At 30.7% G+C, this 17790-nt stretch overlaps 1 protein-coding gene across 3 annotated transcripts in view; it reads left to right on the top strand.

Annotated features, from left to right (window-relative positions):
* LOC124536462 (C-type lectin 37Db) overlaps positions 1-9687 on the top strand; it is a 101432-nt gene extending 91745 nt beyond the window's left edge. For all 3 annotated transcript variants that reach the window (XM_047113014.1, XM_047113012.1, XM_047113013.1), the window contains 2 exons: positions 6424-6532; positions 8754-9687. In XM_047113014.1, coding sequence (XP_046968970.1) covers positions 6424-6532; positions 8754-9004 — 360 coding nt within the window. In that variant the 3' untranslated portion in view covers positions 9005-9687. The remainder of the gene's footprint in view (positions 1-6423; positions 6533-8753) is intronic.
* The last annotated feature ends 8103 nt before the right edge of the window (positions 9688-17790 follow it).

Here is a 17790-nt window from a genome sequence, read left to right as displayed (position 1 = left end):
TTTCCGAAAAGGTTCCAAATTGAAACAATTACAATTCAAAAATGCTTTATTGTAAGTTGTACCTAAATATATATATACATTGGATTTAGATTATATGAAACAATAAATATAAATCATAATGATAAATATTAGACAACATCACATACATTACTCTGGTCCTAATGTAAGTAGCTAAAGCACTTGTGTTATGGAAAATCAGAATTAACGACGGTACCACTAACACATAGATCAAAGACATCATAGAAAAGTAATAAACTTTTTCTCCATCGACTCAGCCGGGAATCGAACTCGGAGTGGCGTACTTACGAAAATCGATGTACACTCTACGTCTAAGAAAAATATATTTGTTTTGATGTTGAAATAAAAACACGATTATTCCACGACGTTTTCCTCAAAGAATATTCCTTACGTAAGTACATTACAATGGTATGCATTTTACAATCGTAAATAAAATATATTTACCTGAATTGAACACTGTTGCTGTAATGGTACCTCAACGCAATCGCTAGGTGGTAATCTTGAGGTGCGGAGAAAATAGCTTTTACTAAAACGTCTTCGAACAAAGATTATTTTGTCTTATGATTAGAAGAGTATTATTTAGTTCAATTTTAATGTTAATCGTTATTTTTATCATTGATTTTATGTGTATTGTAGTGTATTCTTGAAAATTGTCATACAACATTTTACTAAAAGAATTAAAAAAATGTTTGATTATTTAAATAAGAATTTTATAGTTAAGGAAATCATGTCATACATCAAACTTGGCATAGTCGTCATTGCACTTAGTCTATGTTTAATAAGTGATATTTTAAAAAAAAGAATGTCAACAAAACTAAAATTACGAGTAAATTTTTTTTAATCTTATGTAAAATTTTTAAATTTTCATAAATTATTCCAAGTACTTATATTATTTCAAACCAAGCCAAATAACATAACCCTTACTTTCTGAAAGGGTTTTGAACCCAAAACTTACTGTAAAAAAGTAAAGTAAGTAAAGTAACAGCCTGTAAATTTCCCACTGCTGAGATCAGGCCTCCTCTTCCATTAAGGAGAGGGTTTGGAACATATTCCACCACGCTGTTCCAATGCGGGTTGGTGGAATGCACATGTGGCAGAATTTCGATGAATTTAGACACATGCAGGTTTCCTCACGATGTTTTCCTTCACCTTTCTTTCACGTGCTCGGTGCACGAGATGAATCATAAACAGAAATTAAGCACATATACATAGTGGTGCTTGCCTGGGTTTGAACCCGCAATCATCGGTTAAGATGCACGCGTTCTAACCACTGAGCCATCTCACGGTAACGATGTGTGTACTTACTGTACCGATTATTTTCGTTTACGTCACAGTCGCACAATAGATATTTTCTAGTGAATATTTACAAAGTTATTTCTCTAAACACAATGTATTTTAAATGTATTTATTGTCTTTATTTTAAACCACTTAAGAACTGGTTTAAGATTTATCATGCATAAGATAAACCGTTCCGAAACGCAATTTTCAAAGCAATTAGCTGTTTTCGTAAACGATAGCCTCCGTTTCAAAATATATCATCTTGATAATGAATTGCCTAATTCTATGTTAACTTCAAGTGCTAATTTTATGTAAACAAGAAAATGTCACCGACCAAATTCAATTAAAATAGATTCGTACTGTAGATGTTTTACACGTAGTATTGACAAATTATAATCGAGTATAAAACTTTTGTTTTATAAATTGTATTTACAAATATTATTACTTTAATAACCTAGGATATTTTTCTTCAACATAATAATTACATAAAAATGTATAGGTAAAGTAAAGTAGCATAAGCAAGTACCCTCCTCTTCCATTAAGCAGAGGGCTTGGAACATATTCCACTACGCTGTTCCAAAGCGGGTTTCATGTGGCAGAATATTGATGAAGTTAGACACATGCAGGTTTCCTCACGATGTTTTCCTTCACCGCCGAGCACGAGATGAATTATAAACGCAAATTAAGCACATATATAGCGGTGCTTGCTGCAGCTCCGTATATATATAATATATGCTTAAATCTTTAAAACTACGCAACGGATTTTGCGGTTTTTTTTTAATAGATAGAGTGATTCGAGATTAAGGTTTTTTACATAATAAATGGACAATATTACAATCACAGATTATAATTTTAAAAGTTTGTAATGTGATGTTGTAAATAAACAAATTCTGTAGTATATTTAGTATCAGTATTGCATCCGTGCGAAACCGGGGCGTTTCGCTAGTACTAACCTAAAGCATATATAAACACATATATTTAAAAAAAGTTAATAAGCTTTGCACTGTTGGTCCTTTTTAACTACAAAAAACGCCACAGATATTAGATATTATCAACAAAATTTATGCTATTGATTAATAAAATATTAATAACACATCAATCATATTAGTTCAACATTAATTATGAATAAAAAATTACATAAATTATTTATGAAATCGTAACGACATTCAGAGACCACACTAATTGAATAATCTATAATTACATTAGATTTTAATTAATGTAAGAATTAATTTTAATGATATTATGTATGTTTAAATGGATGTTATATCTTGAGATTTTTTCATATATTTATTTACGTCACAAATATTTTATATCATATATATTCATGAATAATTAACTGTTAGAATTCTTGCAGCATTTCCTCGTTTAATCGCAATTTCGATCCTCTGGGCAATAATGGAACCATTCCACCTTTAATTATGGTAAATTGGACTATTACTCCAAGGTTCAAGAGTTTAGGTGCAATTGGGATAAAGACATAACTCTAAGTTATTATAAGAGACAAATATTTCGATCGCTTATTTGCTTCAGCTTCTTCTATGCCCATTTTGATTCCTGACTTCGACACCGTTTGCATGGTCCGAAGAAAGTTGACACTCACTACTGGTTCATGGTTTTATACTGTCTAGTTTGTTGAATCTCGCCACGGAATTGATGTAGGGCTATTCTGTAACAAGTAACTCGTATCTCACCGTAGAAAACGAGCATGTAATATCAGAAAGTGATATGTGACATTGACTAAAATAATTATATGTAAAGGAAACGTGTATCAAAATTGCTTATCAGTACCTCAGTTGTCAACATCTCAGGAGTGAGGTCCGAAATTAATTCTTACAGAATTAACCCTTTTATCGTACACCGTATCATTTCGTAGGTATACATTATAGCACGAAGAATATATTTTAGTCGTGTATAACAGTTTATATGTACATATATTTAAAGAGCCATCACAACACATTCCAGCCATTAGCTATTTATAAAGTATAATTATATAGTCATGAAATTGTTCTCGAAGCAATAACGATTTTATTAAATAACGTCTTATAAATATATGCAGATATTTTATACTAAGCCCAAAAATAACATCATAATGTTTATAAGTCCTGTTTCGTTAAAAAATAACCAAGTGCGATTTGAGTTCGCAGAAAAGGGTTCCGTATGCCGAAAATATTAATTAAAATATTATAATCGGCATATAAAAAAAAAATTAAAGTGCGCTACTTCCATTTCTGCCATTACTTCTAATAAGGCCGTTCATATCTAACCTTTTGTTAATGTATAAGTGCATACTTAAAATTAAGTCTTTTACTTTTTTCTTAATTAAAGGAACAAAAGTTAAATTAGTTAACGAAAAGAAACTTCGTAAAAACCGGTTTTCTAATTATCAAAGCGAATGTCACGTCATAAAAAGCATTGTAGCTTCAAACACTTTCATTTCACATTACAAATTACATAAGCATAATTAATGAGCTGAGAAATTAAGCATTTCTGTAAATATTTCACATAGTGGGTTCATACCTCCTTACATAAGTAGCACACTTTTTAAATTTAATAAGTCCTGTAATAATTCCACGCCGGGCAAAGGCCTAACTTTTTTTTAAATAAGGAGGTTTTAATAAAGGCTTGGAACTTCTTTTAGAATTCTGCTACAGTAGTTCTTAAAATTAACAGTAACATAAATCGTCAGGAAACCTTTCCTGGCTAAATTCCCATTAAATATGAATGATATAAATAATGAAATGTAATTTTCATAACATTACTTTATGAATTTGATAAAAAGATCACGCATGATGCACACATACTAGTGTAGGTGGACGAGGTAGATATGTCCATGATCTAAATAATTTTTGTATCATATAACTAGCTATTGCTCGCGGATTTGCTCGCCTGGAAGTTAAATACATTTTACCACATTAGTTTGTATTTTACCCCTTAAGATAGCATATCCAAAATTCTCCATATCCAGATAAAAAATCTTTATAATTCATCTCGTGCTCAGCGGTGAAGGAAAACATCGTGAGGAAACCTGCATGTGACAAATTTCATAGAAATTCTGCCACATGTGTATTCCACCAACCCGCATTGGAACAGCGTGGTGGAATATGTTCCAAACCTTCTCCTCAAAGGGAGAGGAGGCCTTTAGCCCAGCAGTGGGAATTTACAGGCTGTTGTTACAGATAAAAATGCCTAGGTAGGTATATCCGTTTGTGTCTGTGTATAGGTGTAAATATAATATATGACTTTCTAGTTTCTTGGCTTGTAGCCAATGCTGTGTCAACTCTCCTACCTAGAATCATCTAATTTGGTTGGGTATGTGACCTTTAAATTTCGATTTATGAATCAAGTTCATAACAAAATTGCGCAAAAAATACTAATACAGACACGTTACCGATCGATGGAATATGCACGCAAAAACTTACTAAATATTCTTCATATGAAACGGATATACTCGTACATAAAATAAGGATGAGCATTTAAATTTTCAAGTTATAAATATTTTAACTCCGCCATTACAGTTATGTTTTATAAAACCTGTCTACAGCTGACTAGTATTAAGACTCTGTGTAAGATAAGAGTAGAGTTTATTTATAATCGTAACTTTTTAATTGCCTGGCATTTAATCCCAAGACCTCGAAATCTACAGCCTAAAAATTATCCAATAGACCAATGAGATCCTATATTAAATTTCGTATATTATTTTATAATTGTACCATTTATATATATGTATATTTGTAAAGGTGTATTAGACGAAAATACTATAGGAGTAGTTTTTTTTTAAAGTTTTAATCAACTGATATTTTTATTATTATTATGATATAAAATGTACAAGCTATATGAGTACATAGCAACGTATTTTATGCAACTAATACGTACATTCTTTGCGAAGTATTTTAGATAATCTACACTGGTTGATGAAATTCTATAGCCAATCAACTTGCAATAAGTCCGATAGCTCGCGCGAGTTACACACTAAACGTGTTATCTTTCATGCCAATATAGTTTTTAATTCAATGCTGTAAAGCATGTTCTGGTATGATATAATTAAACATCTAAGCCTGCGTTAGTCGCATATTAAACACTCGTTGAAACACGAGACCCACTTTCCCAGCATGTGACGGGAGACGATTAGGTATTTATTAAAAAACAAGCATTCTTTCAAGCAAGTAAGAATGAATTATTTATATTTTAAGAATCTAAATGGTACGTGAGTTTGACCTTGATAAACAAGGTTAAGAATTGAAAAAAAAAAGTGAATATCTAAATTATTCAGTAAGCGTATATACAATTCAAGTAGTAATTGCTTTTTAGAATATGAAAAAGATGTATTATACATAGGTTAAAGAAAAACTTTCATTATTTACATTTATATTGGTAACTCGTTTGTTAATAATGTAACGTTCAAGAGCCGAGATGGCCCAGTGCTTAGAACGCGTGCATCTTAACTGATGATTGCGGGTTCATTCCTAGGCAAACACCACTGAATATTCATGTGCTTCATTTTTGTTGGTGTAGGAAAACATCCTGAGGGAACCTGCATGTGACTAATTCCAACGAAATTCTACCTGTGTATCCATCTACCAAGCCATATTGGAGCAGCGTGGTGTAATATGTACCAAACCTTCTCTTTAAAGAGATAGGGAGGCCTTAGCCCAGCAGTGGGTAATTTAAAGGCTGTTAACGGAACATTAACGTAACGTAACTCGTTTGTTTATTTTGATTTAATAATACTAATTATTGCCAAACATAAGCTTTAATGCTTTCTATAGTAGGAATAAATAGTAGTAGGAATAAGTAACGAAACTCGAGCTGACTATGTTCGTTTTTCATATCGATAGATTTTCTTAAATATAGTTTATTCGTATACAAACTTCGAACAAAGGATTTTAATTTGAATACTGGAAGCAAACAATCTTGTCTAATAAAGTTTATAATTGACTGCATTTATTTATAGCTAAATTTTGCACACTTCCTTACTTACAGCATTTTTTTAAAACTTTTTGCGTTAAAGGTGTTTCACTGAAACGTGAAATCGACCTTAAGAGTTACCCTCATTGCGCCCAAAGAAGTTTCATTTGAAAAAGTTTTTAATGCAGTTTTTATTTTTATTTCAAAACTTTTTTTTTTCAGGCGAATTGGTTCAAAGCTCAACAGTACTGCAGATTCCACGGCATGCATCTGGCCTCTGTTTCGTCGCAGGAAGAAAATGACAGACTAGAGAAATACGTCAGAGAATCAGGTAAAATAATGACTTTACTATATTGAATAGATTATATTTTATACATTTACTTAGTCTAGACAAGAAATTATTCATGCAATAATTAAAGTTAATAAAGATAATTTAGAGTACAGTCTGGCCATCCTAGCTAGAACGTTATAATTTACACTTTAATTATTAAAAGAAACTAACGACTTCAAAATTAAAACCAGCTAGTCATCTAAATAAATAAAAATATCTATGAAACTACTGATCCGATTTTAATTATACTTACACTGTTCCCTAATTTGAAATGTACCTGACATAGATTAAAAATGATCAACTAAATACGACTTTCAGTTTTTGAAAAATTCGTGAACAAACATACAATCATACACTAACAAAATTAAGCACACGTGTTTGGAAGCTTAGATGGAATCTTCACACTTAATTAAAATTAAATTCTAACATACATAAATGTCGAACTGAAAACCTCCTTCTTTAGAAATCGGTAAAAAGGTTATAAGACTATAATTGTGAGAAGGATTGTAAGTTACTTTGCAACACAACTACATACTTTTACAATGTTCTCCTTCGCCGCCGAGCACGAGTTTAATTATAAACACGAATTAAGTACTTGTTAATTCAATTGCTTGTTCAGGTTTATCCGTAATGTTCGGTTAAGATTCACGTCAGCCACAATCACTTACACTGACATAATAAGGAATTTTGAAAATAGATCATTGGTATGATAGTAAACAAACATATCATATTATTTCTTGATATAAATATGCTCAGTATTGGATTCGCTTTAAATAGGATATTTCAAAAATATTTCAAGATTATTTATAACGTTACTTCGTACAGAGACACGGCCTTGTTGCTTTATTTTATATCATACTAATATTGTAATACGTATAATAAAAAAAAAAAAAAACCATGTTATTTTTTGTGAATTAACTGAAGTCAATTTCATTTTAAAATTTTAATAGTTTTGGAGATATTGGTATACCTAAATGTTATTTTTATATTATTAAACTAAATTTTAAAAAAAGAGTGGGTTAAATTTATTTGTTCATTTATACTCGTATACGTTTACTTATATATGGGATTAATTTTACCGTGATGTATTATTATCACTATAAAGTTTTTGTCTTGTTTAATTACTAATTACTCTGTATGTAGATTATTACTATAGTCCTGCGGCATAAACCCTACTCTAACGTAGCCTTCTGTACCGTCAAATACTTACATATCTATAGAAATATAGACAGACAATATTGCTAGTTTTTACTTATTGTTACATTCTTAACAACTTATTTTTTATGGAACCATTTTCAAAGTCAGATCTCAATATGACTTATTTTGGGCATTGTTCATAGATTCAAGTTTTTTTTACGGAAATATAAATAACTATTTCATGCAATTGCATCCGCTTTTAATATTTGATTGTGGCCTCCCCAAAAGATCAAGGGAAAAATATGAAAGTATCTTATAATCGATTAATTGATCTTAATAATATGACTCATAGTCATTAACACAAACAAACTCTTAGTAGTAAAATATAATAAAACCTCTATGTGTATACATATTTTTTTTATTATTAACGTGAAGACTTCTGAACGTAACGATATGAGGTTTTCGTCCTTCTTAATTTTAATTGTCAAAATAAATCTTTTACCAAAACTAAATATATTTTATCTTTGGAATTACTCTCAAAAAATAAACTGAATTAAAAATTAGAACTGGTTTAAAATGTAAATTTTACTGGAAAATTATTTAGCCCGCTTTAATCTTTGAAACAATATTCTATACCATCTTTATCTTATTATATATTTTCAATATGCGTAGCGTAATAGTATTTAAATACGAATAAAGGTATAGATCATTTAGTTACCTAAAACGTAATATTAAAGTATTAATTCATGTCCCATAAACACTATGATAACATGAAAATGCAAGCAGTAAATGAATAAACAAATATTAGACAACATCACATTCGTTACACTGACCCCAATACATAAGCTAAATCACTTGTGTTATGGAAAATCAGAAGTAACGACGGTACCAAAAACACCCAGACCCACGCCAACAAAGAAAACTAATTAAATTTTTCTACATCGACTCGGCCGGGAATCAAATCTTGACCTCGGAGTGGCGTACCCATTAAAACCATTGTACCCACTACTTACTCGACTATGGAGATCGTCAAAACAGTATATTTTGATTGTTTTAATTCATATCACAATATTTAATATTCCAGGTTACGGCCGCGAACATTTCTGGACATCGGGCACTGACTTGGCCGAGGAAGGCAATTTCTTCTGGATGGCGAACGGCAGACCTCTGACATTCGTAAACTGGAACGCCGGGGAACCCAATAACTTCAGATACGAGAACGGAGAGGAAGAAAACTGCTTAGAACTATGGAACAGAGACGATAAGGGCTTGAAATGGAACGACTCACCTTGCTCCTTCGAAACATTCTTCATATGCGAAGTTCGATCCGATTAATGTACGCGTATCATTGCATTACGACACGATAATAACATCATTATAACCTCGAATACATGCCATGAAGGTCACAATATAATTAATTAAAATGTATATAAACTTATTACGATCTATACGTACCAGTTGTAAACACTTAAATCTTAATTTGGACAATCTTTGTACGTTACTCTTTACAGTCGTGTCGATTCAAATGTTATGTTTTCGTTAGTTTACAATCGCAATGTTGTGATAACAAACGTACTTAGTGTGCTAGATTTCAACTTCTAATTATGTATTTTCGTCTTTAATATTTAAAAGTACAATAAATGCCACGCGGATCGGTCAGTAAATGAAAACAATTCGGTTGAAAATTTTAATAATGTTCAATTTAATTTTAATTAGATATTAGGACAGTTTCGGCAACGTAAAATGCTATTTAATTTATATTTACTTTGATGTTGAATTGAATTGAAGTATAACATATATATATTGTATTAGAAAATAAGTTGGAATCAAAAAAATCGTATTTCGTTCTTATAAAACGGTCACTGCCTAATGATCTTGTTAGGATAAAATCTCTAAGCCTAGAATTCAATGGGACGCCTATGTGTCCATAGTCAAACTTAGTAGGTAAATACAATAGTTACCTTAGCAATATCTGTAAAAATAGACGTAAGTACCAACAATAAATAAGATTAATTTTACAAAGTATTTTCATTTTTAATACTTATTTGATGAATTAATTAATTTATTACATTATTCAATGAAACTTTCTGATTTATATAAGTATTTGCACAATTATATCAATATGAAATATCCTCATGAAGCCAAACGATCAAGACATATAATTACGAAAAATCTTTGAAGTAAGAAGTAAAATTAATATGTATTTAATTTAATTATTCTAAATAGAATTTAATTAAGTTCTGGCTGTATGATTGTCATTACAATAAAGTTGAAATTTATTTCATAGTTTTAAATAAAATAATTTGAAACATTGAGACAAATGTAACGTTAGTTTTAAAATGTAACGCAAATCGTAACATTTTAACTTTTTTAATTTTTTTCTTGTTTAAAAAGTATATATATATTTAAAATAATAATTTAAAATAATACACATTAGATTCCCAAAACCAACATAGCACTGTATCTTATTTGTTAAAACAAATTAACCCAAAACGACTTAAGAACCATCTAAATCTCTCAAAAGGCAAGTAAATAGCCAAGGTGCGTTAGCCTCAGGCAAGCACTTGCAACATGAAGCAAAGTACACATGATAATACCGTACGGCTTTTGGAAGACGAATAATAAAGAGGTGAGCGCAGTCCTACCATGTTTCTTTGACCTTTTATTTTCATCTCACACTTTCAGATTCTCCGCCAGCGCCACTTTATATTATCAAGAACCCTCGACCTATCTTATCTTTAGAAGTTAATCTAGATGTTCTCGATTTAAGGGCATTTCATCCCTAAATAACCGTATTGTTTCAAATTTTCAAGATTATAACAAGAAAAGAAATCGCGGTTTTATTAAAAAAAAAATTAAATAATTTAAAATATATATTTTTTTCATCATTTATTTGCGTATGTTATATTAAGTTTTGTAAGTTAAATTAAAAGTCCAAATCGGTATTTCGTGTTATGTTTTGTAGACTTAAACTTTCTCAAATAGGTACTCACTCAAAACAATTAAAACCTGTTCAAATCGTACCGGTAAATCTAGCTATTAATCCGATTGACGCATAACAAACAAATAATTCGGCCTCATAATATTAGTTAGATGATAGTTTTTTTCTTTTAATTATTTAAATGTTATACATATATATATTTTTATAGTATAGGTTGGCGGACGAACGTATGGGCCACCTGATGGTAAGTGGTCACAATCACCCATGGACAATCGTCAATGTGCCACCAATCTTGGAAACTAAGATGTTTTGTCCCCTGTGCCAGTAGTTTCACTGGCTCACTCAAACACATTTGAATTATAAATATTAATATAATTCAAATAATTGCATTAAAGAAGTAAACAGATCCTGATATAAAGAATAAAATGAAAATTTAAGATGAAGTCAGTATCCCTGGAGGAATAACTATCCGCGACGCTATACAATTTTATTTGAAATGGATTCAATAGAAAGTAATCTTCTTTTTATTATTTTCCGAAGAGAAATAGCGAAGGCGAGATTAATTATAACGTCCGGAAGTCTTCCTTCTCTCGGTCTATAATAATTAAAATCTTGCAACCCTAAAAATAGACGTAAAAAATCTTATTTTCATAAACAGTGCTTTCCGCTTGCCGCTATATTTGGCAAGACGTGAAATGTTGGACTGCGTTAAAACTTGGTATTATTTATAATCTGTTGTATAAATTTAAATTGAAACCATAATTATATTTACTATTATGGTACATGTATAGCCGAGATGGCCCAGTAGTTAGATTAGTAAATATTCATGTGCTTAATTTGTGTTTATAAATCATCTCGTCCTCGGCGGTGAAGGAAAACATAGTGAGGAAACCTGCATGTGTCTAATTTCATAGAAATTCTGCCTACATGTGTATTCCACCAACCTGCATTGGAACATCATGGTGAAATATGTTGCAAACATTTTCCTCCAGGGAAGACAATCCCTTATCCCAGTAGTGACAATATTACAGGCTGTTTTTGTTGTTGTTACATGTATATGAATAATTAAAAAATAATTACTCTTTAATTTTTACAAATACAGATGTATTTAACGATAGAAAATAAATTTTAATTTCATTCGGCTTAAAGGCAGTCTTTGCCTGGTTTTTACTTGAACCAACGATGATAATATGGACGTGTTCAAGAGCAGGAATTTAAGTAACCTTGAGACATTACTGTTGTAAGTAGACACTGATAAAAAAAATTCAAGCCTTCACTCAAGCCTAAGGGATTCGCCAAAACGATTCATCGAATTTAGCTTAATTTATTTGCTTCAAATTTAGTCCATTTTTTCATTCATTTATAAGCACCTATTTATTTAGTATCTGTAAGAAAAAGTATGCATACATGTATTAAGTCATTGACCAGTTTCAAGGCGAAAAAAAAACAAATATGTCGCGATTTCTAGAATGTTCGACAAAGATCAACAACCTTTACTTACGATTGATATAACAAATTAAGTAACCATTTAAAGTTTACTTAAATGCAATTGTAACGAAAAAACCTTTTTAAATTTACTTATAACTATAATTATCTAACCAAAATTAAACATCGACAGTAATTAGCTAATGGATTTAAGTTGAGACACGAAAGCGAATAAAAAATTTAAACGTTTAATTATTTACGTTGTAATTACGTATTCTCATAATATTGTAAGAACGTTATAAAATACTAAAACCTAGAATTAGATTATATCGAGAGAACAGTCTGCATTCAACTTATTACGTAGTCAGGTTGTTGGAGCGAGGAATATGTCATCACACTGCGCGTTGGTTTTACTATTTAATTATCAAGTAATGAGCACTATCGTATAATTTCATAAAAAGGAAATGTTTAGTGGCTTAATAATAAAGATTGCGATGAAATGGTACTGAATTTAATCCTTAAATCGATACACTAGAAAAGTGAATACATTAGTAAATATTTAATGCTTATTCCTGAACCCAAACTGTTTCTTTACTATCCCATAAAATTACCAGAGTCAAACAATGGAAGCAGCAAAAAGAGAAACTAAAAAATATACTTTATTCAAGTCGGCTTACTATAGGTATTAAGTGAAGCTACCACCGGTTCGGAAAGTACATTCTACCGAGAAAAACCGGGGAGAAACTCAGTAGTTCCTCTCTTTTCAACATTTAAAAATACAGTCATATTAGTTAATTACAAATATCAATGCATATCCTGCCTAGATATCAACAAGTCATTTCTTTATAACACCCTTTCTTCGAGGCCTTGTGCCAGTAGTCTTATATTTATAGACTGTTACTATTTAAACTCTGTAATCCATAAAGTGTTTATTATTATTTAAAAAAATAATAATAAAGTATTTTTATAAATGCAATAAGTGCTCAAGTATTAGCAATAACAATAAAACCTCCTTTGAACGAAACCTCGCGGCTGCGGTTTGCAAGTTTTTGATGTAACTGGCCAGCACTGTACAAACTGAGGAGGTGCATATTTTCCGCATTAAGATGTAAAACAGTCAACACTAGCTTCAGCAAACATCCCCGCGGGGCAGCCACGTCATCTCACTGGAGGCGCTATTAAACAGGACACGAAGTATTATAAGATTTTAGCATAGCATATAAACTGCGAGTGTAGAATATGTGGAATTAAAAATGAAAATATAATCATCGTCAAAAGGTAAAGGTTTATAAACGAATGTAATTATATAATGTAGTTATAATTATATTCGTTTATAACTACATTACAATATATAACTACTATATATAGCTACATTATATCATCGTAAATCGACTTTTAAGTACTTTAATATTTTTTATTTCATTTTACTTAGGAGGACTCTAAAAATATTTTGAATACGCAATTACTTTTATTACTTTTTAGTGCATATTAATTTGTTTTAAAATAGTGTTTCGATAAATTCGGTTTTTCGTTTTTATTTAATTTAAATATTTTTTTTTATTTTAATTGAAGCTTATGTAGACTATTTTTTTGAAATATGGATTTATTAAGCATGCTGTTTAAATGAGTCAGTCAGTTCAGTCAGTCATTTACATTTTACATAAAGTAAACGAAATTAGGGAGAAAACTTTATGTAAATAAATTATAAATACAATTGTAAATAATCAAACTACTTTGAGGACAATTTCCAAAGAGACTTACGAATAATGCAAAAATCGACTTTCAAAAATGATGCTTTACATAGTACAAAATCGAAAAACATAGTCACCGTCACAGCTTGATTATTTAGCTGGTCAGTTTCAGTACATAAACTACAAGGTACCACTCTCGAAAGTCGATCTTAATAAAAAAAACTTTTCAAAAGAGCTAATATATACAATTCTTAGGAGCACGTTAGCGATACTCGACCGAATCTTCGCACCTTATGATATATGTAGCAACGGCCAACGAACGTAAGCACATTAAAATTTGGTTAAAAACAGTAAGAAATTCTGCAATACTTGAACATAACCACGTTACAGCAGGTGACTCAAATATCCAAATAACCTATAAATAAAAGATTCGGTCGAGTATCGCTAACGTGCTCCTAAGAATTGTTGCGTTCCATTCTATTCCGCTACTTTATCATTGATCCCATCCTCAGAACCTAACCATACTTTCACCAAACTACCCTTGAATTATATCCTTTCTAACAAAAAAAGAATCACCAAAATTGGTGGGCATGATTTTGAGTTATTCACCTATTTTATCGCGCACATCTATAATGCAAATTTAAGACATGTATGGTTTTCATATGGATATCATCATCAGAACTGGACCACATGAGAAGCACTAGCTTTTAAACAAAAACAAAATATCAAAATCGGTTCACTCAGTAGCAAGAGGTAACAAACATAAAAAAAAAAACAGACGAATTGATAACCTCCTCCTTTTTGAAGTCGTTCGAAAAGAAGGTCTATCTTAATAAAGGATACAGGGACAAAAAACCCGGGCATGTTGGAAGCGCCTCGCCGATGATAGTCAAATATTAAACCATCTTGTCAGAGAAGGGGAGCCTACCAGAGTCCTGCTTGCAGTCCGGCATTTAATGTGCTTTAGATGAGGCTGATGATCCCAAAAAAGCCTAGTTCCGTTCTGGATCTTATCGGTTCAATCTACATTTGTGAAACTTACGTAGAATCTAAGTCTAAAGATCTTGTAAGCGCCTGCCTGAATAACACGTATTTCAATATATTTTAAAGTTTGCTATTTATATTATAAACGGCACAAAAGCACTGACTACCTTCCTCATATTATTTTCAAGTACAATATTATATTCGAGAACTCGAATGAAACGAAATTCAAATGTTCCCAATAGCCATGTTTCAATCAAACAGGTACGTTTAATATCGCTCCAGAACACGCCGCATTCAGCATTATGAAACCACTGCGAAGTATACTCTAAATGCGCCTTTTTAATAAAAAAGTATTATCTGTATAGTAAACGACATGGTATGTAAAAACTTTCCGCTTTTTAAGATATTTTGCTTTTTTTATACATAGTTATTGGGATTATTATTATTTATTTTTAACTGGCTTTTCCGGCGAGGCGTTGCTGGTATTACATTATATCAAAATCAAAATCAAAATCAAATTATATGATTATGACAAGCTAAAAACCTCCTTTGAAACATATTTGCATAACAGAAAAAATGTCTATATTATCAGCGGTTAAAAAATAATAAGGATATTTTAAAAATAATGATTATACTGAATATATAAATAGATATAATAAAAGGTAGACGTTACGATGACGTATTTTTTTTATTTATACGCATAAGAATGTATTTGTCTATATTGCCAAACTGTATACATATATATCATTACACAACGGTGTCCTAATTCGATATTACAGCATGTTAAACAAAAATATGTACCTATCTGTTTCAGAATATAATACTATCTAAGTTGTATATGATATATTCCAAGCAGCAATTATTCTAAGTTATTTTATAATATCGAAATCTAAATTATAAACAAAAAAGAACTGAAAATAGTAATAAATCATGACCATGACAAATGGTGGCAAGAATACTTGCAGCATTTCCCCAACGCATCTAATTTCGATCCTATTTGTTTATTTGTTTGGTATTACTAGATTTCGACGCAGTTCGATCGAGAATCTTTGAGATTGTCACGAATGTGAATGTACGTTTTTATAAAATATATAAAACAAAATATATAACCATATAATATATAAAATTAGAACATAAAATATAAAAAAATATTATATGATTTTAAAAATAGAATTGGAGCTCTACCAAAATTGGCAGATTTTAATCAGACATCTGCAGGTTTCACTACTAACAGTTTTTGATTTATATGAATTTATTTATATGCAATATTAATATTCCTCGTAGCTACTTATGTCCACTTTAATTTGACTTTTTAGTTTCTATGACAACTTCATCGATTTTTAAACGTCTTTTTTTCTCAACCAATGATATCGCGTCCCTTCGGTATCAAACGTTGTTTTTTTGGATTTGTTCTCTAGTGGTTGGTTCAGTATATGTTTTTAATTACATTTGCATATTTTGTTTTTAATTGGATATCCTAAAATAAAATTTAAAATTAAGGGTCAGTTCATAAAAGGAAGAGTCGGGCCAGTGGTCAGCACTCGTGAATTTTAATTGATGAATCCGTATTTACATACGGACAAGCGGTGCTGCGTTTTTGAGCACTTAATTTGTGTTCATAATCCACAGTTTCAGTTTTATAAAACAAAGTCGCGATCGAAAGGTTGGGTGAGCGTGGGCGGTTTTTCACGTTGCTTATGAAGTGAAAATTTGTTTTGCCTCTTGCGAATTGAAGATATATCCCACATACAATTTTGGTTTTGGAAAGTTTCATGTGCATTAAAACATATTACATGTGCATTGTCCCACACTGAAGCGAGACAGCAAAACTCTAATCCCTTTTTTTTGTGGGAAAATTATGTGCTGTTAGGCTTTTGTTGATATTGTTACTTTTATAAAAAATCGAACTTCTATCGTGGTATTGATCATTAAAATGTTTTTTTTTTTTTGTGAATTTACGACATCACATTAGACACTTCTAAAATTGTCAGCGTTTTTTTATTGTATTGTCCATGTATTATATACAAAAAGTTTCCTCTCGAATCATTCTATCTGTTAAAAAAACCTCATCAAAATCCGTTACGTCATTTTAAAGATCTAATTATACACAGGGACAAACTGCGGTAAGCGACTTTGTTTTATACATGTAGATAAGAAGATTCTCCATAATTATCAGCGTTATCGACGTTAGAACTATATATGTTATGCACCGTATGACACCACGTGTTGTCTACCCAAATGGGCTAACCTAACCTAACCTAATCCGTCCCACCAAGCATTCTAATATAATTACAGTCAACGTGCTCTAGGCAGGAATCTATTCGCAATATTAATACAGTATGCATTTCACGTAATTTCCGAAACTCAATTCGATAAATTCAGCCGGCGCGGCGGTGGAGCTAAGTTAGCGTTTAAATTAAATTGCATCCGGTTTGTAAAATTGACGTTTTCTAGTTTGAACGTGAATTTATTTCTAATTATTCGTATTTTTGCACAAAAATATAATGAATTGTGATGAATACAAATTTATTGATTCACGTATAATCGGACATCCAGTTTGTACACATAGTCTCGTAAAATACATCTCGTAAATAAATAAATCAATAAAAAGAACTTGGAAAAGCATTAAAATATTCATAAATAAATATAATAAAAATAACAAATTAGGAAATTTGATAAAGATTTTATATATATCGAAATATACTGAAGTATTTTCATTTTGAGTAAGCAGTGCAGTATTGTTTTATTATATTAAAATAATAAAAAATAAAACATCTTAGATGTTGTGTGCAAAACAATCTCCATCTTTATTGTCTTAACGTAAAAACAATATTACTTCGGTGTTGTAAAGTTCTCCAACTTAATTTTATCTCTATAATGAAAATGACTGTTATTTTATTACAGCTGGGCTATTCAGAAACCGCGGGCGAGAAGCTATAAATATAAACTAGATGTTGACACAAATACAAGCACTTTCAATGTTGTGAAATTTTATGAAAATCGTAATATACTCGAAGCTACACACAATGCTAGTGATTAAAATCAAGCATCTGCATAATAATTATAACGACATAGTTCCG

This window comes from Vanessa cardui, chromosome 16, assembly GCF_905220365.1.
Source record: "Vanessa cardui chromosome 16, ilVanCard2.1, whole genome shotgun sequence".
In the NCBI taxonomy this organism is placed as follows: domain Eukaryota; kingdom Metazoa; phylum Arthropoda; class Insecta; order Lepidoptera; family Nymphalidae; genus Vanessa; species Vanessa cardui.
The sequence above is the reverse complement of the archived record's forward strand: the minus strand, read 5'-3'. Positions and strand labels throughout refer to the sequence as shown.